Below are 24,798 nucleotides of genomic sequence, written 5' to 3' on the forward strand. Positions count from 1 at the left end.
TGTTAATTCAAATTTTTTGTTTACTTGGTTTTGTGTTTGTGTCCTGAAGAGATGCCATTCTAATTACACCACCCCACGCCACCTTGCATCGTTCTTGTCCTCTATTACATACTTCTCAAAAATAATCTGTATAGGCAGTGAGCTTGTCTGGTTGAGTCACTTTTGCTAATTCTGATAATGCAGGCTATGTTCTCAAAGGAGGGGAAAATTGTAAATCAATGCACTGCTGGATGGAAAGACAGTTTGTGCATACAGAAGACAAGAAATATCACCATGGAATTGAAAACTATGAATTATCTGGCAACAGAAATATAAATAAAATGGAGATGGAAGCTTGCAGAAGATTGCCATAAAGGGAATTGCAAACATGTCAGGGCACTCTTGAAGGCAAGACTTCACTAGAGCATATATGCAGGAAAAAATGTAAACATTCCCTCTAAATTTACAGTATTGAACAGAGCATTGAAACTTCTGATGACTGGACTCCAGGCCTATGTAAACAGATTGCCTCATCCTACTTCCCACATCTCTGAGACACTCCAAAGGCCATGGCAGGCTATGAAAAACAGGCTTGTCTTATTTTCCTCTCACACCATTAGTAGGGGCACCATGGGTAATTGCCCAGATTCTTCCAGAATGAACTAACAGAGAGCTGTGACCAACTCTGTGCATGGCTTGTAATCTATGCATAGATTATATGGACTTGCTGATATAGTCCCATTGACTATACAGTGGTGCCTTGCAAGACGAAATTAATTCGTTCTGCGAGATTTTTCGTCTCGCGAAGCACGGTTTCCCAAAGTCTTCAAAATCACCAAAGTCTTCAAAAACCTCAAAAAAGGCTACCACACCGCGTGCTATGAGTTGCTCCTCGAAGTCACCCTGGGTATTAACGGTTTTAAGAAAAAGGAAACAAACTTGCAAGACGTTTTCGTTTTTTTCGTTTTTCGTCTTGCGAAGCAAGCCCATAGGGAAATTCGTCTTGCGAAGCAACTCAAAAAACGAAAAACTCTTTCGTCTTGCGAGTTTTTCGTCTTGCGAGGTACCACTGTATCTGCAGGAACTGTTCCTTTTGTATTGGTATGAGTTTGAGGAGGGAGGGAGTAGGCTGCGTGCAAGATCCTTCTAACATGGATCCAGAAAGTGTTAAAATATAAGCCACACCAGTTTCCTGTGTTGAGATGATAGCCTGGGTGATAGGCCATTAAAGCAAACAAAGGAAAGAGGCTGTGTGTGAGATAGCAAATGGGTGGGGCCCTTCTCCCAGCTTGTGGTTAGTTAGAAGGACAAAGCCTGATAGAGATGGGTATGCAGTGATGTGACCTAGAAGCAAAGCAGCAAGCAGACAGAGAACCATGCTGGATCTCTTCCTGAATCCAAGGTTTGGCTATGGGAGAAACAAGATCCTTTTAGGGAGTTAGTGTTGTGAACCTCCCCCCAACCCCAATTGCAAGCTCATGTTGAATAAATCATATATCATAAAGACACCACAGTCTCCGCTGTGCCTCATTTCCAAAAGGAAACATGAACCCTGAGTAAGTCCCTGGAACCCATGGAATCAGAGATTGGGGTGGTGTGGAACAGTATGTTTTATAGGAAGACAGATGGGCCCTTCACTGGCTATCGCTATGGCATTTCTACTTTCCTTTGATCCAAAAGTTGTAGCGACAAAGAGTCGAAAGGGAGAGGACATTCTCCCCAAATTATGGAATTCCCTCCCCATAGAGATGCATCTGGCTTCTTCACTATGCAGCTTTTGGCAAATCCTCAAGATGCACCTCTTTCCTTGGCCTTTAACACCTGAGATGAGTGATTGCAAGGCTCACCCTATTCCTGTGACTGAAATCTGCTGTTTTTAATTTCATTTTGTTGTAACTTACTCTGGAAACTACTAGTGAAGGGTTGGCAATAAATATCATCACCATAATCCTGATGTGATAGACAGTCACATCTGCCTATATCATTGAGTTGTATAATGTATTGAAGTTAGGAACACGGCAGGTATTACAGAGCCACAAGCAAGCTCATTTTTTTTTTTTTAAAATCATATTTATTAAAATTTCCAATAATAACAGAATAAAGAAGATAGAAAAGATAAAGAAAGAAAAGAAAGAAAAGAGACCAATTTTAAACCCTTATTTTCATAACCTTCTTTCTGGGACTCCCTCCTTCCCCTCCCGACTGTATTCCCCTTTCCCTACGTTGGTTCCACAAGTTCTCATTCCCAATTTAACCTAATATGTTATGCCTAATAGCCAATTTAAATTACAATCTTAACATCACTCCTCACCTTTAACAAAATAGAACAAAGATTTTTTTCCCCAAAATCTACCCTGTTTCCTTCCACGAATTCCCCCTTTTCTTTTTTTTTTCCAAACTTGTTAAATCAAAATACCAAAGTTATATATATATAAAAAAAAAAATTTAAAAGATAGAAAATAGAAGAAGGTTCCAGAAGTTGATTACATAGCCTTTGGATTCTAGAATTCCCCCTCCCTTCCCCGGTTTAGATTCCCTATGTCCATCAGTCTGTATGTTGTCGGCCTGGAGGTCTCAAGTCCACAGCCAAACTTTCTCAATTCATCTTGCCGGTTTTCTTTAAATTTACTTGTTTTGATGATGTTTAATTTCAAAAGTCCAGTCTAATCGAGGCCTTTAATTTCCCTTGATCATTGTTACTCCTCCCATTGTTCTTGCCGTGGCGTAGTTGGTCCTTTACTCTTTTGTTTCTTACTTTCTCAGGTTTCTGTCTTGTTCAGCTGCAAAACCATTCTTATTCTGAAATCTAGTATCACTACAGAGGTTTGTTATTCAGGAGCTTACTTGAATAGAAAGATTCTATTGTGTTGTCACCTCTGTAGACAAAACAAATATTTCAGTTTTGCTACTTTCCCAGGAGCTAAGACCAGTAGTACACATCCCAGAGTAGTTTTCCATATACGCCGCTTGTAATGTCCCAAAGCCCCTCTAGAGGGATTGCAATAACTTTGTGTCCTCTCATCCAAAAGTCAAATTGTTGTTTCTTTTTCCACCCGACATTTTGTATCCATATTTATATCCAATTGTATCAAAATTAACCAGCAAAATACTTGTAGCAAAGTCCTCTTTATATTCTCAAGATTTGACAGCTACTTTGACAGCTGTCAAACTCTCCATCTCTCTCCACCAGGTTCTCTGAATCGCCCCGGTTCCCGGGGGGGGGGGTTGCCTTTTCCCTCTCACCCTCGACTCTCCTCCAGCACAATTCTTGTAATGATTCCATCGTGGAATTTGGTATTTTTAATCAGCAATAAACTTCTGAATTGATCTTGGTTTCTCAGTCCTTGTTTTAGCATGTTTACAATCAGGGAGGGGACTGACTTCCTTTTTAGATCCCCCCCGCTCGTGCCGAATCCGAAAAAAAAAATTCCTTTTTTTTTTCCTCCTTTTGTACCCAGTTACCCAATTACTCACGGGTTTTTGTTAAATGTCCGAATTTCAAATGGAAGAAGCCAGCGCTCTCCGACGAATGGCATGCGGCTGCACTCGGCAGGGGAAGCGATAGACTCAAAGTACCACGCCACTCCCAGGCACCCGATCCGTAGCCTTTAAAAAGGCTCCTTCACGAGTCGGGAGGGCGCTGACGGTACCAGCCGAGTCCCCATGTCCACGGGCCCCGTGCCCGTGGTTTTTAAGGGTCCCCGCGTCGCCGGCGCGGTAGGACCCAGCCCCTGCCGAGCCGACTCCCTCCGGAGCTCGGAGGGAGTCCGCCATTCGGCGATGGCGCCAACCCGGAAGTCCACAAGCAAGCTCATTTTGGGGACTGGTCCAACTATGGCACCCATTCCAAGCAGGATGGAAACTTGTTCTCAGTATTTGTTTCTTGGAAAGTGATATGAGAGACAAATATGGCTTCACACATGCTCTTTCCCCTCCACATCTACTTATGGCTGTAGATACCTCCCACTTTTTCAGACAACTTCATGAATATACCCTCATGAAGTTGGAAATCCACCCCTTTTTTTTTTTTAACCATACATTTGAATATTAATGGAGCTGCTGTTGTAACCCAACCCATCTTAGGTCAGCCTGCAACCCAATATTTGGTCCCAATCTATCTGTTGAAGCAACATATTGCATGTGAAAACTCATGTCCTAAGAGTCAGCTGCAGCATGAATTTATCCATGTTTACTCAGAGGTTACTCCATTGTCTTACTTCCTAGAAAATGTACTTAGATCTGCAACCCTAGTTTTAAACTCATTTTCCAAAGCAATCTCCATTTTCGCAAATAAAAGGAGGTCTTATCTGGTCTTTATCATTAAAAGCTGCAGACCTATGGAGACCTAACTCAGAAGTGGGTTTCACTGAGTTCAGTCTGATTTGTTTCAGAGTAAACATGTATAAGATCTTGCTCCATGAACACTGTGCATGCAATGACTCTGCTGCATAGGAAATCTCTTACTTGTCATCTTTCTAAATATATATATATATATTTATCGATTGCATTGTCTTTGGAAGACCTTTGGAACCTGCATATTTTCAATGATGCCTAATCACTTTTTTTTTGTTAAGAAGCACAGTAGCTCAATCAACCATTAATTCTGTACTACTTTGTTTTGAAAAGAATCAAAGTAACTGTCTGTAACTATTTCATTTTGCTCTAGATATTTAACCATGATAATGCAAAGATAGTTGTTTTAGTTTTAAAAATATTTTACCCATTCCAACTTTTCCCTGTTGCTGATAGCCTATCACAGCAAGAAGGGCTACTTGCACTCTAGAATGCAGAGCAGAGAAGTTGGGATGTCCTCACACAGAAAGTATTCAACAAGCCTGAAAAGTATAAGATTATATACTTCCTATACCCAGGATAAATGTCCTGGACAACTGAGAAGAATATTTCAGTTCTATCCAGGTCTACCAACAATCACTTATGGTCAACCACAAGTACTCTGTTAAGGACTGCAAGAAGCATTTTGACCCAGCCAATATCCTCCTTGCAAACAGGAGGGGAAATTGCTGCCACAATCATTTGTTTCCTGAGGTTTCTCTCCTCCTTCCTAGGTCTGACAGCACATTAATCAGAAACCACCAGCCTCATTCAGTTATATTTTTTTTAATTCAAGAATTTATATCATGCCCTTTAATTCATAAGCATTTACTCTGGGTGGCTTCCAATAATGAGAAATATCACCATGATCTCATAATAAAACAGTCATATAAAACACACAAGTATAAAATAGAAACATGGCCCACAAACAGTAAAAAATAACAAAGTTTGCCACATAAAAACATGATCAGTCTGATAAAAGACAAAAGCAGCCCAGAACAGAAAAGTCTTGATAAGGAAGGCCTAAACCACATGCAGCAAATTACACGGCTTAAGCACCACGTCATCTGATCTAGGTTGAGTACACACCATAAATTTAAAGCACATGCCACCCCAGCCCCGAAGACCTATGGGAGCTGCAAGGGTGCTGGAAATTGTAGCTCTGAGAGGGGAAACTACAGTTCCCAGGATTATTGTGGGGCGGGAGGGGTTGTCAAGTGCTTTAAAATTATGGGGATACCTCGCAGAGCTACAATCCCCAGCACCCTTAGTGAACTAGTTCCGGGATTCTTCGTGTGATGGGTGGGATATGAATCAAATGTGCTTTACGTACACTGTACTCCGCATTCCCCACCCCGAAAAAGGATGCCTTGTGCTGGTTTAGGAAGGGCTGCAGAACTGCAGAACTGTAGAGTTGGAAGGGACACCAAGCGAGACCAGGGCGCTGGGCGAGCGCGGCCACTGAGGCATCTCACCCAACGGCCTCCCGCGTTAAACTCCACACAGCGCGTTTCCCCCAACCCCGGGGCCGCCGCAGGTCTCGAGCGCGTGGCCGGCTCTGCGCGTGCGCGTGCGCGCGCCGCCTGGTTTGTTGCCATGTCGAGTTCTGACCTCACTGACTCCGCGGCGGTCACGCCAGCCCCGCCTCCTCCCTGCCTCCCTACTGTACAGGCCGGCGTTTGAAAAAGCGGGCGAGTCCACCTGAGCGCACTCAGTACAGGGGTGTGTCTGAGGGGGTAAAAAAAACCACACGCTCCCGCTCACTGACACCTTCGTGCCTGCCCTTGCCGCGACTAGCCTGGCCCCCACCGCCGAGGTGGGCAAACAGGCCGCCGAGGTGGGCAAACAGGGCCGGAGCTTTCCCCCCCTCGCTTCTGTAGCAGTTGGACGCGCCCGCGGCCGCGTCACCCATTGTTTACAAACCAACCGCAGCGGCAACAACAGCGTTTTGAGAGCGAGCGAGCGAGCGGAGAGGGCGCCTCATTGGTAGCTGCGGAACAAGCAGCGGAGGCGGCGGCGGCAGCGTGCGCGCCAAGCGGAGGAAAGGAAAGCGGAGCCGGCTGCTGCCATGCCTTGCCGGCGGGCGGGCGCAGAGCGCTTCCTGCTGCTGGAGCACGCCGTGTCGCTGCCGGGCGGCGCCGTCGGGGCGAGCAGCGGCTCCAAGGAAGTGGACGCGCTGGTGGCCAAGCTGGGCGAGGTGCTGCAGCTGAGCGCCCAGCGCCGCGCGCCGCCGGCCCCTCGCCTGCCCCCCAAGCGCCAGGGCCGCGACCGGGCGGCCCCCTACTCGTCCCCGAGGGGGCTCGGCTTCTTAGCCTCGCTGCACCACCCCCACCCCCGGCCGCCCCACGCGCTGTCCCCGGCGTCGCTGCTGCTGCTGCCTCCGTCCCCGCCCAGCGCCGCCGACCGCGAGAGCAGCCCTCGGGTGGCCAAGCAGCTGTGCGGACGGGGCTGGCTGCGGAGCGCCGGGAAGAAGCAGCGCCAGCAGCACTCTCGGCTGTCCGCGGGCGACGAGGACGACGACGACGAGGACGACGACCCGCACCGCCTCCTCCAAGAACTCATCCTGTCCGGCAACCTCATCAAAGAAGCCGTCCGGCGGCTGCAGCTGGCGGCCACGGCGCCCTCGACGGCGCCGGCCGAGGCCTCCTCCGCCACCGCATCCCCCGGCTCGGCTTCGTCCACCGGCAGCTGCTGCTGCCACAGCAGCAGCGGAGAAGGAGACTCGGCGGCGGCCTCGGCGTACGGCGTCTCCGCTTTGCAGCCTCGGCCCTGACGCCCCCACCCTGCCCGTCCGGGATGCAGCCGTGCCCTCCCGATCGCCGACAGACTATGGGAAGAGGCTTTGCACCTTTTTCCTCTCCGCTACAGACAGTTAGGGATTTATGGGGGGGGGGGGGGGGAGGCCAAACGCGACGGCGACGAGGTGCGACTGCAAATCCCCAGACGCGGATTATCGAGGCAGCGCCGTATATACTTGAAGCAGACTTGTCTATTTGCTACGAGACACTGAACGATATTCTTTGTAGCTCGTCGTTATGGACGGAGCCACGGCTGCTACTGACTCACTGTTCTCTCTTTATTAAGAAAATTGTGGTGTTATGCAGCCCTGGACGGTTGCCCTCGCAGCCTTTCCCGTCGACCAGCCAAGATGACCCGAATCTGCCTCCTGCGCCAGGATTTGTGCTTTCCGTCTGAACGCTAGAGCCCCACCGCCGCAGTAGCCTGCTCTTTTTTGGAGGGGGGGGGCGAGCAAAAAAAAGGGACCATCCCGCATGGCATTATTTAGTGTGGAATCATTTTTACGCACACGCCGGTGTGTTGCTTGATGGGGGGGCGGGCGAGGGGTGTTGCACAGTAAAGGCATGTCAGATGTTTTCTATTGGAAAGGGAGGGTGGAGCCAGTACACTATTGAATGCAAATATGAATTGGTTTGAAGAGCTGCGCCCCCCACCCTTTTCTGCCAAGGTCACCCCTTTCTGCCTTTCCCGTCCAGGCTCTGTTTGTTCATGTTGCGTTCCCCAGGCAGTTGGAGATCGTAATCCTATCCGAGCTTGTTTTGACTGGGCTGTGGGCGAACCCTGTGTGTTTTGTAACGGCTGGGAGTCTCCTGAGGACGCACACGTTGCCATCCGAGTTGTTGTGCTTTTCTCTCCCCCCCCCCTTTTTTTTCTCTCTCTCTAAAAGCTCCTCCTCTCCTTACAAACAGGATTCTGAGAAAGGAGGTCATGTTACAGCCGTCTTTCTAAGAAATCTCCCCCCCCTCCCCGCCAGTCATAAGCAAATCTCTGGGGCTCTGCCCAGCCAAGGGTATTTGGTTTGCCTCTTTTACACCGTCTATGATCCCCAAATTTCCCTTGTGAGTCAATCCTCGTACAAAAAAGAGAGAAAAGAAACGTTGCCTCTTGTTTTGGATTGTCTCAACTGGAACCATTTGCATTATGTATAAATTCTCTTTTTGGAGACTCTCGGGGTTTTCACCATTTTTATCTTTTACATAAATCTGTTTTGCGGCTGTATGTAGCCGTTTAAAAATGTGAATATTCATGCTGGAAAGTGGTTGGCTAACATGCAGTGAGAGGCTGAGGGCGAAGAGGCACATTGTTCACAGAAGGTAGCTAAAAAATGAGCTTTTTAAAATTAAAAGCAAAAAAATAAAAATGAATAAATACACACAGAACCTCAATGGCTCAATCAGCAGAAGCGGCTGTTGACAAAATATAAATATATATATACACTTCGTAACGGAGTGTTGGAGTTGTGTTCCTGGTTTTCAGGACTTGTCTTTAATATGTCTGTATTGAATAAACGTGGTAGACTTTTATATGAAAAAGAAATTCTGTGTTCTGTCATCTTTGCACTAGAGTGGTTTAGTGTTCCCACTTGCTGTATATATGATCAATTGTTTCCTCTTCTGTGAAGCCTTCACGAGGTGGGTGAGGGAGTATGGGGGTTGGGACTAAACCTGGGCTGTGCGATGCAAAGAGCTGGTTACAAAAGTCTCTGAATGCAACTCAGTCCCTTTGTTTGCCAGCAACATTCTTCCAGGCTCGGAAATCCTCTTGTGCATTTTGTAGTTTTGTTCTTGGAATGTGTACATTCTAGTTTATTTGATGCAACCACTGAAAATTTAGAATACTATAAAGGGTGTGTGTGTTTGCAACCCCTTATTCTCACCCCGTCTCCCTCCCCTGCCCACTTTTGTGGTAAGAACAGAAAGGATGATGTAGCTCTCATTGCAGCAGCTTTTTTCTTGATTAATATTGAGATGCAGGAATCTTGGACCCAATCCAGGTCCACTGCCATCAGGAGGAGGCTGCTCATTCATGTTAGTGAGATAAGAATGGCCTTCCCTAGATGCCAATTAAACCAAATGTCCTCGGAACACTTCTCACATTAAGACATTTGTCCTGGATTACTCGGCATCAAGGTACAAATGAACTAAAGCATGCTATTCCACCTCTTGCCTCTGTGTCACAATTGCAAACAAAATCTGCTTCTTTGTAGTAGATGGTGATTGTGTCGAGAAGAAAATGGAAGGCAATAAAGCTATGAAAATGTACTTGCCTCATGCTCTAATGCTTTGCAATAAAAGAAGGGCCATGTTAAGATTACTACTTCTTAGAGTTTTAGAAAAGAAAATGGAAGCAATGACAGGAATAGCTTACTTGCTGCTAGAACTATCTGTGCACACAAATGATTGGTAGATGCTGCAAGAATGTGATAGCCCTTCCCTTTACAGAAGATGAGGAAGAGAAGATGATTGGATCCTACCCAACAAACGAGTAATAATTATACAAAAAGTCATATGTAATGGCTGCTACTACTAAATAAATAGAGTGTTAAACATAGGACACATGTATATTTACCTCGCTATTTTTTGCCAATTTTTTTTTAGCCAGCCAGGTAGTAAACTAGTAGTGTGAACCCATGACTTATTTCCTTCTGGCCTTAATGATACTAAAATTCCAGTAGCAAATGTGGATTTGATGGTTCAACAGGATTGCCAGGCCTTTACCACTACAATTCTGGACAAATCTGACTTTGATGGGTACCTTGTCAATATGGTCTCATCTGAAGGTAAATGGGTAAAATAAATAAATGCATCCTTGTGTAATTTACTTTCTCTTTACAAAAGGTGCCAGCAAATGCTTTTTTTAAAAAGGACTGGCAAAGCTTGATAAGATTTTCAATTAAGTTTGAATTGCAAAACATAACCTACGTGGGGGGGGGATTCTGCTTCAGCGCACTTGGGGTGGCTCTTCTTTAAACCCACCTACAAATTCTGCATTATAAGGAAATGTTGCACCTTGGTATGGTAAAGGAATTAGTTGCATAGACTTGGGGTCAAACTAAACATGATGGTCAGATGGATGTGAACACAGATTTAATTGCAAACACCAATTTGGTGTGCTCAAATCACACCAGAATTGGAGAGTAAGAGTCTATTGTAGTACCAAGAAGTAAGGAGTGTAGACCACTTCACTTTGCTGCACCTTCCCCCTACCCCCAGTGTGTTTCTTCCAACCAAGCACACTTTCAATATTAGGGTCCTGTGCCCCTCTTTCTCTTTTGCATAGGCTCCCACCCCTTTTTCGACAATGAATGGAATCACGGAACCTACATGACTTGGGCAGATTAGTGTTTAAATACTTAAATCTGTTGCAGTCCCATCTAGCTCAGCACTTACGTAACTCATTTTGTCATTGCTTCATATAAAGCAGATGTTTGAAATTGTATCACTGAGTAATTATGTATTCCTTACATGTGCTCTAGGCAAATTGATCTTGAAATAGAGTTTCATAACTCTTTACGCTAATGGACAAGTTTGGTTCACAACTGCTGTTTGGGGCGAATGTGGAAGGGAAGCTGTTGCAATACACACCATCTATTGAACAAGCTTTTGTGGTAAAAGCCTTTTCTGTTTGTTTGTTTGTTTGTTTGTTTGTTTGTTTGTTTGTTTGTTTGTTTGTTTGTTTCCTGCTTGTATTCTGTATAGCATAGGTGGGGAACCTTCAGCCATAGGGGGCTGCATTTAGCCCCCACCCCTGCTCTACAGCAACATGAGAGTAAATGTTATTCAGTGATTGTTCAAGCCAAGAATAGCAAAGGTAAAACAAACAGAAAGCTTAGATGTTTCCAAAATCAACACTGTCATGTAGCAAGCTTATTTCCCTCCCACCCCCGTATAGTGAAGCTTTTCAAAATTTGAAAATCTAAGCTTAATTCAGTCACTTGTCCTTCCCAATTCCCAGAAACCTTCTGTCTTTTTAATATCTCTTTATGCGTCTGCCATGTCCCTTTTATTATGACAACATTTTCTCACTAAAGGAATATATAGGTATGTGAGAAGCACAGACCTCTTCATCAGATAGAATAAAAATGTGGATGTTCACTGCACATTAAGAATAATTTATTAAAATGTAAAGATTTTGTATTCTTCAGATACAAAGAAACCTAGCTGCAAAAGGGATAGACAAATACTTGCTTTCGTAACCAGTCCTCTGTGTCACTGAGAATTATATGCCTTTCAATTGAAGCCTTATTTTTTAAAAATTCTTTCTAAGTTGGGCTATAAGCCCAAGCACACAAGTAAATAGGGAGTTAACCCCATAGGCACAATGATACTTGCTTCTAAGCAAACGTGCATAGGTTTGTCCTGTTTCTGTTCGTTTTGCAAATTGCAACCTTGTTTACTAATTTAAACAGCATGTTGGCTGGCTCAGGGTGACGAGGCCTTTCCCAACAGTTACAAAAACAGGCCAAAAAAAAAAGTTGGCAAAAAGGAAGAACTAGTGTAGCGGATCAATTCTTCATTCTAAAATAGGTAAAAGGTAAAGGTAAAGGACCCCTGGACAGTTAAGTCCAGTCAAAGGCCACTATGGGGTGTGGCACTCATTTCGCTTTCAGACCAAGGGAGCTGGTGTTTGTCCACAGGCAGACAGCATGACTAAACCGCTTCTGCCACAATGGGACACCATGACGAGTGCCAGAGCGCATGGAAACGCCGTTTACCTTCCTGTTACAGCAATACCTATTTATCTACTTGCATAAATAGTTTCAGCGGAGCGACTGACCCACGCACCAGAGTCAGGAGTCTATCAAGCCCAACATAGGTAAAGGTAAAGGGACCCCTGACCATTAGGTCCAGGCGTGACCGACTCTGGGGTTGCGGCGCTCATCTCGCTTTATTGGCCGAGGGAGCCGGCGTACAGCTTCAGGGTCATGTGGCCAGCATGACTAAGCCGCTTCTGGCGAACCACAGCAGCACACGGAAACGCCGTTTACCTTCCCCCCGGAGCGGTACCTATTTATCTACTTGCACTTTGAAATGCTTTTGAACTGCTAGGTTGGCAGGAGCAGGGACCGAGCAACGGGAGCTCACCCCGTCACGGGGATTCGAACCGCCAACCTTCTGATCGGCAAGTCCTAGGCTCTGTGGTTTAACCCACAGCGCCACCCGCGTCCCTGCTCAAGCCCAACATACTGTTTCGCAAAGTGGTCAACTAGACTCTTCTGCAAAGCCCACAGGCAGGCCAGGAAGGCAGATTGTATTTCATTTGCTGGGCTACTTGGATTAGTCTATTTAATATTTGTACACTACTTATCAATTAAGATGATAGCCAAATCAATTTACAATAAATAAAATTCAGAATAACAGGGTAATAGCTGGGACCCTGAGTTTATGCCCATTGGAAGGAATGCTGCCCAAGCAGAGGTTTGCTCACAGAACGCTCCCACCAGCAGAAGAAGATGGAGGCAACTTTAACTAAGTCTCCTTCTCCCCCTGCATCCCTTTCTTGCCCCTGAATATCTGCTTTAAGTGGTGAAGAAGGTTCTAAAACTTGTGCCTCCCTCCCCTTTTGCTTGAGATCCAAGTCATAGGCAGAAACTTATGAATTCAAAAATCAAAATATCAATGCAACCATGTTGTAAACTGCCTTGAGGGCTGCAAACCAATATATAAATGATTTTATAAATAAATAAATGCACACTGCCTGCAAGAATTAAAGCAATGAGAGGCAACAGTATTAACACTTTATTAACACACATAGCAGGTCACTGATTTAGAAGCTGGCTTGGTTTTTAAAAGTCTTTACTATCCACCGTAAGAAGGGGATTAGGGGAACTTGAGTGAATTTCTGCTGGGAAGGAATTCCACAATCAGTACATCACCACCACGACCAAGACCCTGTCTCTTGTATTGCTACGCCTGACATCCCATATGGGAAGGACAGAGAGCAGGATGAAACAAATGAAATAGTATTATAAATGAAACAGTGAGATCCTTCTCAGAAAATGTTAACAAATGTTATTATTTAACACATACAAGTCACTCTGATATCAACAGGCTTGCATGTGCCTTACTCTGTGCTGGATTGTGAAAAATGTATGTGGTTTCTTATGTATTAAATTTATTTGGGCTTCTATGAGTCAGACTGAAATAACTGATAGAGAAACCAGTTTAGCTGTTAAAGCATTACTCAGTGGACCATTTTGAACTGTAGGCATCATCAAAGCTGGGAGGAGAAAGAAAGAAAGAAAGAAAGAAAGAAAGAAAGAAAGAAAGAAAGAGCCCTGTTAGATCAGGCCAAAGCTCCACTTAGAATGACCAATTACTACTTCCCACAATAGCCAATAGTTTACTGTTTATTGTGGCCTCTCTGTTATATCCCAGCTTTGTCATTGGGCAGCATATAAGTATTGTTAGTAAACAAACACCTGAAGAAAACACCTTACATCTTGAATATCTTGCTTGATGACTGGGGTTTTGTTTTTTAATTAAAGTAATTAATTCAAGGGTGTATATCACTAACCGCAGAAGTTTAGCAACTGTGATTAGATGGTGCCCATACAGAAAAGTGTTTTGAATGCAAAACTGCTTGAGAGCCTTCAGACTGTTAGTGCGAACACGAGAAGCAAAAGATGAAGCCTTGCTCTTTCTTCAGGAGGTTGAAATCTACACAAGGCTTCAGTATATTTTGCCAGTTATCTCTCCTAACCTTCCCTCCCTTTCTCTTCCTGAGTCATTTTTGAATGAGGCAGGGAGTTAACATTTTTGGCATCACAGCTTCCTTCCCTCTGAATTGTGACAGCTATTGGTCTATACGATGCAATGGCACCGTTTTTCCTTTCTGCAAGACCCAGCAGCAAAAACGGCTACCCTGGAATTAATCTGATCCAGGTGATCAGAACTGTAAAGTGCTTTGGTGTTTTTTTTTCAAAGAGAATACAGAAATGAATTCCAGGGCAGCTGTTGTTAGCCTGGTCTTGCAAAATGTTACATCATTGACTCCCCAACGGTTAGTGTGACACAAGCTTTCTTAAGTATGGGTTTCTTGCTAACCAATCTTATTTATGTTATGGACAGAGGGATCAAGAGTTACAGTTCTGGCCAGGCTCTTATCACTTTCAGCTGCGTCTTTGAAAACTCCCCCACAGCTGGGGGCAGGGGAGACGCTTCCTTCCCGCTGACAACTATCATATCAGGGAGAGAGCCTCTCGGATGCTGCTTCGCTACTTTTCTAGGAGTGCAGTTGAAGACAAGCAGCAGCCACATAATTAAATACAAGGTAGTTGTGGAATCTGAAGCCCTGACACCAGTTTACCTTGGAAATAATTTCATCTCCAGACATTCGACTCCCATTCAGAAAACCTCAAACCAATTCAGCTTAAGAACATAAAAAAGCCCTCCTAGATCAGGCATCAGGAGTGTGTTGGTTAGTAATCGCACAGTTCAAAGACTGAGTTAACTCTTTATTAGCAAAAACACAATACCCACAGACTTGGTTGAGTGTCAGGCCTAATGTACAATTTGTATGCACAACCAAGGAATAAAGGTACACGTGACACCAACCCCGTATGTTTATTTTTCCGTATGTTTAACCAAACCTCCCTGGGTTCCTTTGGGGGTAGGTGTAGAGCATAAATCTAATAAATACATAAAATAAATAAACACACCCGCCAGTTAAATACTCTTAGAATGCCTTCCAAAGTCTTAATGCATGGGTTTCCTTGCCTGCCCCAGAGAAATCTTGGACTGAACCCGCTGAAAGAACAGGTAGGGCTGGTGTGTGAAATAATGGCCAGAATCAATAATAGCTTTAGTTCCATTTTGTGCAAATTACATGTCACGGGACTTGACAGATCAAAAGGTGTGTCAAGTTAGGATATCTCCGACGAGTATATGCGACGATTGCAACAGAAAACCCAGCAGCTGACGTAATATATACTGACAATGCAATGCTTTTATTACTACAGCAGACCATCTAGTTCTAATCATAGACAATCCTCTGCCTTGTTCAGCTTCATTCTGGTAAATTCTGCCCCTTCATTTGCTTCTCTCTTTTTTAAATCAATATTTCTCCAAGAATTATTTGATCGATGAACCTCAATTTACACGGAGGTATTTGTGGCCTGCATTATTTCCACTCTCCCCCAGCAAAAAAGTAAGGTTAATAGCACCTGAGGAAAGCACAAAGACACAATTTTAAGATTGAGAAAACAGTGCAGGGGAAAAGGGTTAAGCATCATCCTTCATCCCACCAATGATGATGCTCCTATTGAAGCAGGAGCCTCCCTGTGACTACTTTGTACTTTAAAAAGTCGGGGTACCCGAACAGGGATCTTCCACGGCATGCTGTTTTTGGCCCTTGCTGAAGATGGCGATGGGACATATTCTGCACTGGTTTCCTTACCAATATCCCCCCTTGTCCCTTCCACTGTGATCTCCCTTGCATTGAAATTTATAATTACGAATTCCTCAAGGGCAGGGACATGACATTTTCTTGGTCATGTTTTTCTCCCCACTCTCACTCTCTTCTTCTTTTTTGGCTCATGTTTACATGGAAGGCCCTCTATGAATAACAACACAACTCCGACTACTCACTTATTTGTATACACACAGCATGCACCACACACACACACACACACACACACACAGACAGAGAGACAGAGAGAGAGAGAGAGAGAGAGAGAGAGAGAGAGAGAGAGAGAGAGAGAGAGAGAGAGAACTCCTCCACTGTTTTTAAAGAGGCACATCTGGTGGTACTAAAAATAGGGGCTTGTCAGCAGCTTGGTAATTTTAGGCTCAATGAGAAGCTGTCCCCATGGCAACCGTACAGTTGTTGAATCATTTATTATTTGAAGGAGAAAGCCATAATAGTGCTGACAATTTTCAACTCCAGAGCTTTTTAAGGGTACTTCATTTTCCCGTATTCCCCGTTTCAGATCATTAATATTTATCAGACGGCACCAGCTCTTGAGCTCCTTGCTTGCTTTCATGCTAAGTTCTAACAATTTGATGTGTGTGGAGCGACGGAGTCTCAGCATGGCATTTGATAAAGGGGGAGGAGGGAGGAAAGGAATAGACATAACTTGGTGCTTTTGCGCTCCACGAGCATTGCCAATGTTTGCTCCCCAAAGATACGACACTTAGACATGGATGGGCAAAGACTGTTGCAGAATTAGATTCAAATCCATATATCTCCATCTCCCCCATGGCGCATTGTTCTTTGTCCCCCTTGGTGTTTTCAAATAGTGCTTGCTTAGAAGCACACAGAGAGATCAGAGCTGTCTGAAGATATTACAAACCTGAGGAAGTCCAAATGCTCTCCTCCTTTCTAATTAACAGGACTCACATAAGAACCTGCCCATACCCTAAGAGCTGTATCAGAAGACTTTGGAGTTTAGGTGACTGGCAGCTGGGGATTGGGGGGGGGGCACCACAGAGAAGGCCCTGTGGAATGCTCTTTTGAGAAAACACTCACTGTAGCCTACATTGTATAAGGCACCAGGGATCTCAAATTGTGCAGGGCCCAGGCACCACTAGGGCAACTCTTGGCCAGAGTGTATCTATAGGTCCTTGGGTCCCAGATCGCGTCCTCTACTTCTTGCACATATTAGATCAACATCTGCCTGACTCAGAACCCAACCAGTCCCGACTAGACCATATCATTTGCCTCTGACTCAAACTGGCCGAGCCGAGCCGAGCCCTGCCCTGGCACTGTGGCTTAATGGGCAATATTTTCATGTTGCTCTTATTCTTTTATTATGGTCTTTTTAAATTGCTTATTGTTTTATGATTGACCTTTACATTGGGGTTACATTTCTGTTGCATGTTTCAGTAGATTGTTGTTGTTAGCCAGTTTGGAAGTCTTTTTCCCCCCATACTGACAAGCAGGAAAGAAAGCAATCAAGAGGGATTTATTTTTTTTAAGGGACACCCTTTTCAGAGTAGATCAACTTCCCTCCATTTCAATAAAGCTTGTGCAAGAGAACTTCTCTGTGCCTTTAACTTCCACCACAGCAAGCCCAAACCATTTTAATCAGCCTTGTACAGTGGTACCTCGGGTTACATACACTTCAGGTTACAGACTCCACTAACCCAGAAATAGTACCTCAGGTTAAGAACTTTGCTTCAGGATGGGAACAGAAATCATGCTCCGGCGGCACGGCGGCAGCAGGAGGCCCCATTAGCTAAAGTGGTGCTTCAGGTTAAGAACAGTTTCAGGTTAAGAATGGACCTCCAGAACAAATTAAGTACTTAACCTGAGGTACCACTGTATTTAACAACTCAGCTAGCATCCATTGGCAGCAAGGAACTCCAATACAGGTGGGTTGGGGAGGGAACAAATATTCTCCCGCCTCCACTAGTCTACTTGGTTTCTGTGATGGCCACGGAGGAAGGGAAGTCTACCCCTGTTCCACCAATTCTCTGGATAGAAGTCATGTTAAGCTCAATAATAATAATAATAATAATAATAATAATAATAATAATATCTTTATTGTCATTGCTCCCTTCGGGGACAACGAAATTACTTGACTGCTCCATAAAAACACTAATTAATCAATACAGTATAATACAGCAAGGGAGATTAGATGACTTTCAAAGTCCGGGCTTCCCATTCAGGGCCGAGATCGCTCTGGAGAAGAAGCTGTTCTTAAGACGGCTCGTTCTTGTCTTCATCGTCCTGTGTCTCCGTCCCGACGGCAAGAGCTCGAAGAGACAGTAACCAGGATGCGATGGATCTTTTACTATGTCCAGTGCCTTCCTATGGCACCTTGTGGCATAAATCTGCTCTAAGGTGGAGAGTGGGCAGCCAACAATGCTCTCTGCTGCCTTAACAACCCTGCACAACCCCATCCTGTCCTGGGTAGTACAGCTTCCGTACCACACACATAAGCCATAAGTGAGCACGCTAGCAGCTTGCATTTTCATGCTGGCTGTAGAATCACAGAATCACGGGATATGGAAGATAATCTGGTGTAAATTCCATGCCCAATGCACAAATTTGTAGCTCCCCTGGCAGATGACCATTTAGCCTATGCTTAAATACTGCCCGTGAAGGAGACATCACTACCTCCAGAGGCTGTCTGTTCCACTGTCTGCAGCTGTTGCTATTAGAAAGTTTTTGCTTATGCAGATATAGAAGGAAGAAATAGCAGGTTAGCAGTTTGATTTCCTGCTCCCTCTTCTGGAACGGCTCAGAACAGCAGTGTGTACTATATTGCAGAGAAAGTTAGTAATTTGTCGTTTTGTGGAGCTTGATGCTCGCTGGTGTCAGTTTGTTTAGAAAGTATGGGCAAATCTGCATGGCAGTTTTGATAAGTGCTAATGTACATCTGATGCAGAGAGAGAGAAAGAATACTCAAATCTAAATTATCTCTAGTTCTGTTTCGCTTTATACTCAGACAGATGACTTATGTAAGTTATGCATGCGACTGTAAGGGTGGCCTAACGGTATAACCAAAAATGATGAAGGTTTGCAGAATTCATCTCACCATAGTGGGCAAGACTGATCAGGTGACCTGTGTGCCTGATCAGGTGATTGATCATCTGTGCCCAGATGCTCAGGACAACTTCAAGGTACCTGCTCTGCCTTCTTACGGTCCTTTATCTTTAAAATGGTCTTGAAATAGACTGCCCTTCAACAGAGAGCTGTCTTCTATAAAGCTGGACACATGGTCACCTGGGCAACCATTTCACTCTTTTGCTGAGAGCACCTTTTCTTAGATGAAGGGTGTGTGTGTGGAAATCTCTTTGTACTTTTAACTACTAGCAGCAAATTTTAAACCACTAAGCTGGGCCAGTAAAGCACACTATTTGCTAATGAGATGAAATGGCACCATGAAGCAGCCAAGCCAGATGAAAGCAAAAGCTACTTCTCTACACACCTTTGCACCACATGAGCTTTTAAGAAAATGTTGGAGAATCTAATGTGGATGGTGCTTTTGAAGTGGCTTTCCCCACTATTACTAGGTTGCAGAGTTGAACAAATCAAGGTGGAAATATCGTACGCAAGGCCTTCATGTTTTGAATGCAGATGTTTCCTATTTCAGACAGCTTTTGCAAAAGCGCCTTCCACCAGATGTTTAAAAGAGCCAGTTCTCCCTTCCCTCCCTCCCACTCACCTACCTTACGTATTATACTAGCCGCAGCCCAGAAATAAATTCCTATTGCAATCTCATGGGTAGGAAACAATGGCAGACTTACTGCAAGGGGGAAATCACTGTACTTCCTGTTCACCAATACCCCCCCTCTAAAAATGGGGTACATGTGCTCTCCAGCACTGAGGAGGGTGGTGAGGCCAGCCTTCTTGTTCCCTCTGGCGCATCTTCTGTACACAGTAGAATGCTCTATGCCAGACTTGAACTTGACAGACATTTGGAGTCTGCATCAGATACCCCTAGAAAGGGATGGTCCAAGGAGGTGTGGGGCATTGCCATGTCTATGTGTTTAGCCAATCAGAAGAGGTCTTTAAGAGGGGTTACAAAACAAGACCATTTTGATACTGTATGGTCTCCAATTACACGTTTTATAAAGATAGTGCTTTGAATAGGCCCTATATGGCAAGGCTAGGTAAAGGTAAAGGTACCCCTGCCCGTACGGGCCAGTCTTGCCAGACTCTAGGGTTGTGCGCTCATCTCACTCTATAGGCCGGGAGCCAGCGCTGTCCGCAGACACTTCCGGGTCACGTGGCCAGCGTGACAAGCTGCATCTGGCGAGCCAGCGCAGCACACGGAACGCCATTTACCTTCCCGCTGGTAAGCGGTCCCTATTTATCTACTTGCACCCGGGGGTGCTTTCAAACTGCTAGGTTGGCAGGCGCTGGGACCGAACGACGGGAGTGCACCCCGCCGCGGGGATTCGAACCGCCGACCATGCGATCGGCAAGTCCTAGGCGCTGAGGTTTTACCCACAGCACCACCCGTGTCCCACGGCAAGGCTACTCCATATCAATATGGGACTCTTGCTTCCAAAATGCCCCTTTGCATATCCTACTGTATTACAAAGCCTGCAAAAGTATACTGAACTGTCTGTTCATTTCCCCCCCCCCAACTGCAGTAATGTGCTCCACAGAGACCCCCGTTTTCATTTCTTTGTCTTGTCTGCAGGTTTTTGAAAACTTTGAAAACGCATCTTTTTTTAAAACAACAACAAAAAAAGGTGTTTATTACAGCAGTAAACTGAAAGGAAAGGGTGGGGAAGAATCTTCAGTTGCAATTTGGAATACAGTGGTACCTCGGGTTACATACGCTTCAGGTTACACACACTTCAGGTTATAGACTCCGCTAACCCAGAAATAGTACCTCGGGTTAAGAACTTTGCTTCAGGATGAGAACAGAAATTGTGCTCTGGCGGCACGGCAGCAGTGGGAGGCCCCATTAGCTAAAGTGGTGCTTCAGGTTAAGAACAGTTTCAGGTTAAGAACGGACCTGGGGAATGAATTAAGTACTTAACCCGAGGTACCACTGTACTGTTACCTTACAGCAGCTGAGACTGCTGCTGCTAACAGGGCTGGCCATTGCTGTTGGAGGACAGAGCTGTGCAAATGCTGCCCCTCTTCATTCCTCAAACCAGCCTGCTGTTCTCAGGTAGAGTGGAGGACGTTGTCCCAACTGCTAGTGTTTAAGTGTCAGCAGTCACTCTGGTCAGGTTTTGAACATAGATGGGGAAGGAGAGGGCCAACTTGCACTTTTATCCCAACTTCCCTCCCTCCTCAGACAGAGGTTTATGAAGAAGTGATTTGGTCTCATTCATGGCAGTTGTGTTCTCTCTTCCTCCCAGAAGGGAGGGGGGGTGGCAGGAGGCTGTATGTTTTAAAGTGATATTTCCTTAACAAATGGACACGCAGCAAACCCTTGGCACTTTAGCATAATACTGATTATACAGAACCTTGCATTAGAAGGATCTGATGCATATGTTATGAAGATGGCATGTGCCAGCCAGGAAATCTTGCGGAAAAGGTCCTGATTGAGCAATGATCTTTGGGAAACTACCGTATTTTTCGCTCCATAAGACACACTTTTTTCTTCCTAAAAAGTAAGGGGAAATGCCTATGCGTCTTATGGAGTGAATGCATGGTCCCTGGGGCAGAATTGCTCAGATCATGCAATGGCGCAAAAACGTGGTTACAAAGCACGGATCCACATGGATTCTCAGGATTTTTGCATTGGGCTACCCCAAACTCACCATCAAATCACATGTCTGTGGCCACAGCATGAACCACAAAAATCATACATCCACTGTTTCGTTCCGAATATTTTTTTTTCTTGTTTTCCTCCTCTAAAAACTAGTTGCATCCTATGGTCAGGTGCATCTTATGGAGCGAAAAATACAGTATTTCCACACAGCTCGGGATTGCAGCTGTTTCTTTTACAAGAACCAGCCCCATTGAAGAATGCCAATTCTGCTCTGCTGGGAGAGCAGGTGACCAACATTCAGTAATAATCAAGCAATAATGGTGTGCGTACAGAATGCAACTCAAGGGGTCCACAAATGGATTTAAAACAGTTTTAATACTTGTAGAAGATGCAAATGCAAAGTAAGTCAAGGAGCAAAACGTCCACATAGCAGGGTGGTACAAAACCCATGTAGAGCAGCTCAAAAAAAATGCATTTCTACAACAGTGATATGGTCTGTTTTTATTTTTTATTTTTAATGCTTTCGGTAACAATTCATTCTTTTAACTCAGCAGACGGGGCAGGTACTAAAAGTTAAAAGGAGAGTTTCTGGGTTACAATTCTCCCAATAATCTCCAATAAACCTCCAATACCATCCAGTCTAATTACTGCCTCCGTAGTCAAGACCACTGTGAGCAAGTATTGTGTTCCCATTATTTCCAAGTGTCAGATTTTATTATCATACCAGTAATTCTAAATTCTGTATCTTATGAGAGAAGAATGGAAGGGTTTGTGTATTGTTACAATACCCTCATTCCCCCACATTAAAATAATCCTGGGACAGTAACTTAAATATACAGTAGTCCAAATGTGCAATATACAAGTTTAGAACCTTACATTTTATACTTTATATGCATATAATAATATATAATCTATTTTACAAAAATGTTACAGCATTTTCTCCCTCAAAGTATTGCATTTCACATTCTTAACCAAATCTAGACTGTCAAGTAAGCCTGGCTAGAATCCAGTTTTTTAAACAAATAAATATATACAAACACAAAGCAAACAATTCTTTATATATATATAAAAAAAACCCCAAAGGCACAATCCCAAGGTCTTAAGAAGCCTTTATTTTATGGATATATAAAAATAATAATTTTGTGTGCAAATAAAAATGAAAGGTTGGTTTTGTCATGATATTTTTTTTAACAATTTGGGTTTTTGTTTTGTTTTTATAGTGATTTAATCTCAAGGAGGACCCTTTGTGTGACAGGTGAATTTAACACTTTGAATGCCAGGGCAAAGAAAACATTCAGCAATATCCCTCCCTTGTGAATTTGGCAACTGTGCTATCAAAGTAGTGAATGTCCCAGAAACTTTAAATGGCAAGCTTGCACCTGGGGTGTGCGGAGGGAGAGAAGCATCCCTATGGCCAACTGTGCATATGCCTAGTTTTTGTTTCCAAATAATAATTAGAAAACACCACGAAAACACAAAATGACAGGTAGATATCCAAGACAGTGGAAACTTCCCATGTGCTAGAAGGGTTCAGCCACTGTAGAATTAGGAGTGAAGTCAGAGGGACCGGCATTTGGTTGGCTGAAGTTGTGCAGGAAGTTTAAGTGGAGCCTAAAAGAAACAGGCAAATAATAATAATAAATAATAATAATAATAATTTTTTATTTATACCCAGCTCTCCCTGGCCAGAGCTGGGCTCAGGGCTGCTAACACCAGTAAAATTATAATAAAAACATAATGGGGGGGGGGGAACCAATTTAAAATACGGGTTAAAATACACCGTATTTTTTGCTCTATAAGACGCACCAGACCACAAGACGCACCTAGTTTTTGAAGGAGGAAAACAAGAAAAAAAATATTCTGAATCTCAGAAGCCAGAACAGCAAGAGGGATCTCTGCGCAGTGAAAGCAGCAATCCCTCTTGCTGTTCTGGCTTCTGGGATATCTGTGCAGCCTGCATTTGCTCCATAAGACGCACACACATTTCCCCTTACTTTTTAGGAGGGAAAAAGTGAGTCTTATAGAGCAAAAAATACGGTAATTTAAAATGCAGTCTCATTTTAATAGTAGCCCATAGATCAAAACCATAAGGGGAGGGAAACGTAAGGGTCAGACTGAGTCCAAACCAAAGACCAGGTGGAACAGCTCTGTCTTGCAGGCCCTGCAGAAAGATGTCAGGTCCTGCAGGGCCCTAGTCTCTTGTGACAGAGTGTTCCACCATGTCAGGGCCAGTACCAAAAAGGCCCTGGCCCTAGTTTAGACCAATCTAACCACCTTGCAACTTGGGACCTCCAAAGTGTTGTCATTTGTGGGCCTTAAGGTCCTCCGCGGGGCATACCAAGAGAGGGTCCTAGGCCGCATAGGGCTTTAAAGGTCAAAACTAGCACCTTAAACCTGACCCTGTACTCCACTGGGAGCCAGTGCAGTTGGTAAAGCACTGGATGAATGTGATCCCGTGGCAAGGACCCCGTAAGGAGCCTCGCCGCGGCATTCTGCACCCGCTGGAGTTTCTGGGTCAGCTTCAAGGGCAGCTCTGCATAGAGCGAGTTACAATAATCAAGCCTGGAGGTGACCGTCGCATGGATCACTGTGGCCAGGATCAGGGTGAGAAAGGTAAGGGACCAACTGCTTAATATGGCGGAGATGGAAAAATGTCACCTTTGCTATGGCTGCAACCTGCGTTTCCATGGAAAGGGAGGCATCGGTTACACCCAAGCTCTGAGAGTTCTGTAAACTAGCGCTGAAATTCATTTTGCTTATAGTCTTAAACAGACTCCACCCTGCCGGCCCCAATCTACCAGTTCATTACCATGTGAGGGCTGTCCCTCAATAGATGGATTCAGGCAACAGCTACCCTTAAACACAATAAGCTGAGCATGAACAGATGCAGCCTTAAACACAATATGCCAAGCATGTAACCACAAGCTGGGCATGCGCACAAGGGCAGTCAGCTACTAAAGCACTGTGCCGCCCCTCAACACCTGGAAATGGCAATGTAGGACTATTTTAGCTGCCGATCCTGGCTTCAAAAGGCTTGGAAGGACATGGAGGGGAATGAAGGGAAGGAGGAAGGAAAAAGATCTGGGGGTAATTGTAAGCACCCACTCCCCAAATAGCTCCTCCCAAAGTTCAGTGCGTACATTGTGCATTTGGGAGAAGATGTTGCTGAACCTTACCTTTGTTAGGAAAATCTAACTGCTTGGACCTTTGAAGACAAATCCGTTCTTTGGGCACTGACCTGGCCGATTCATCTGTGTGTACAGATCCATTCTCTGCTGCATACTATAAAAATTACAATTAATATGTGTTGCAAGGGGAACAGTTGTTAACACAAAGCATAGCTTGTAACATCATCCCATAAAGAGCATAAGGTGTGTCTATTGTCTGCTAGCACTATTACTTGATTCCTAGTGTCTGTTTAACATTTACAGTTAAGTAAAAGTTGGATTCCAGAGAAGGCTTTCAGCAATCACAAAATGGCAATTGCTATCAAATGTTCACAGTTTTACCCCCCTGCATCCGGTGGGCTTGAATAAAGACCCCAAGGTACACATGGATTTCTA

At 44.5% G+C, this 24,798-nt stretch overlaps 2 protein-coding genes across 3 annotated transcripts in view; one reads left to right on the plus strand and one right to left on the minus strand.

Moving 5' to 3' along the window:
- The first annotated feature begins 5,954 nt into the window (after positions 1-5,954).
- On the plus strand, positions 5,955-8,646 carry LOC308481570 (GSK-3-binding protein-like). Its single transcript, XM_081014049.1, has one exon. It carries the CDS (start codon positions 6,380-6,382, stop codon positions 7,082-7,084), a length of 705 nt encoding a protein of 234 aa, XP_080870175.1. The 5' UTR covers positions 5,955-6,379; the 3' UTR covers positions 7,085-8,646.
- A 12,945-nt stretch (positions 8,647-21,591) lies between these two features.
- ESRP1 (epithelial splicing regulatory protein 1) overlaps positions 21,592-24,798 on the minus strand; it is a 36,806-nt gene continuing 33,599 nt past the window's right edge. For both annotated transcript variants that reach the window (XM_081013863.1, XM_081013864.1), the window contains exons 14-15: positions 24,412-24,517; positions 21,592-22,846 (exon numbers count right to left, since the gene is read on the minus strand). In XM_081013863.1, coding sequence (XP_080869989.1) covers positions 24,427-24,517 — 91 coding nt within the window. In that variant the 3' untranslated portion in view covers positions 21,592-22,846; positions 24,412-24,426. The remainder of the gene's footprint in view (positions 22,847-24,411; positions 24,518-24,798) is intronic.

This window comes from Podarcis pityusensis (genome assembly GCF_964106645.2).
Source record: "Podarcis pityusensis genome assembly, chromosome: 7".
NCBI classification, from domain to species: Eukaryota; Metazoa; Chordata; class Lepidosauria; order Squamata; family Lacertidae; genus Podarcis; species Podarcis pityusensis.

Coding starts and splice junctions, on each gene's coding strand:
- LOC308481570 (XM_081014049.1), top strand. CDS start 6,380: ATGCCTTGCCGGCGGGCGGGCGCAGAGCGCTTCCTGCTGCTGGAGCAC.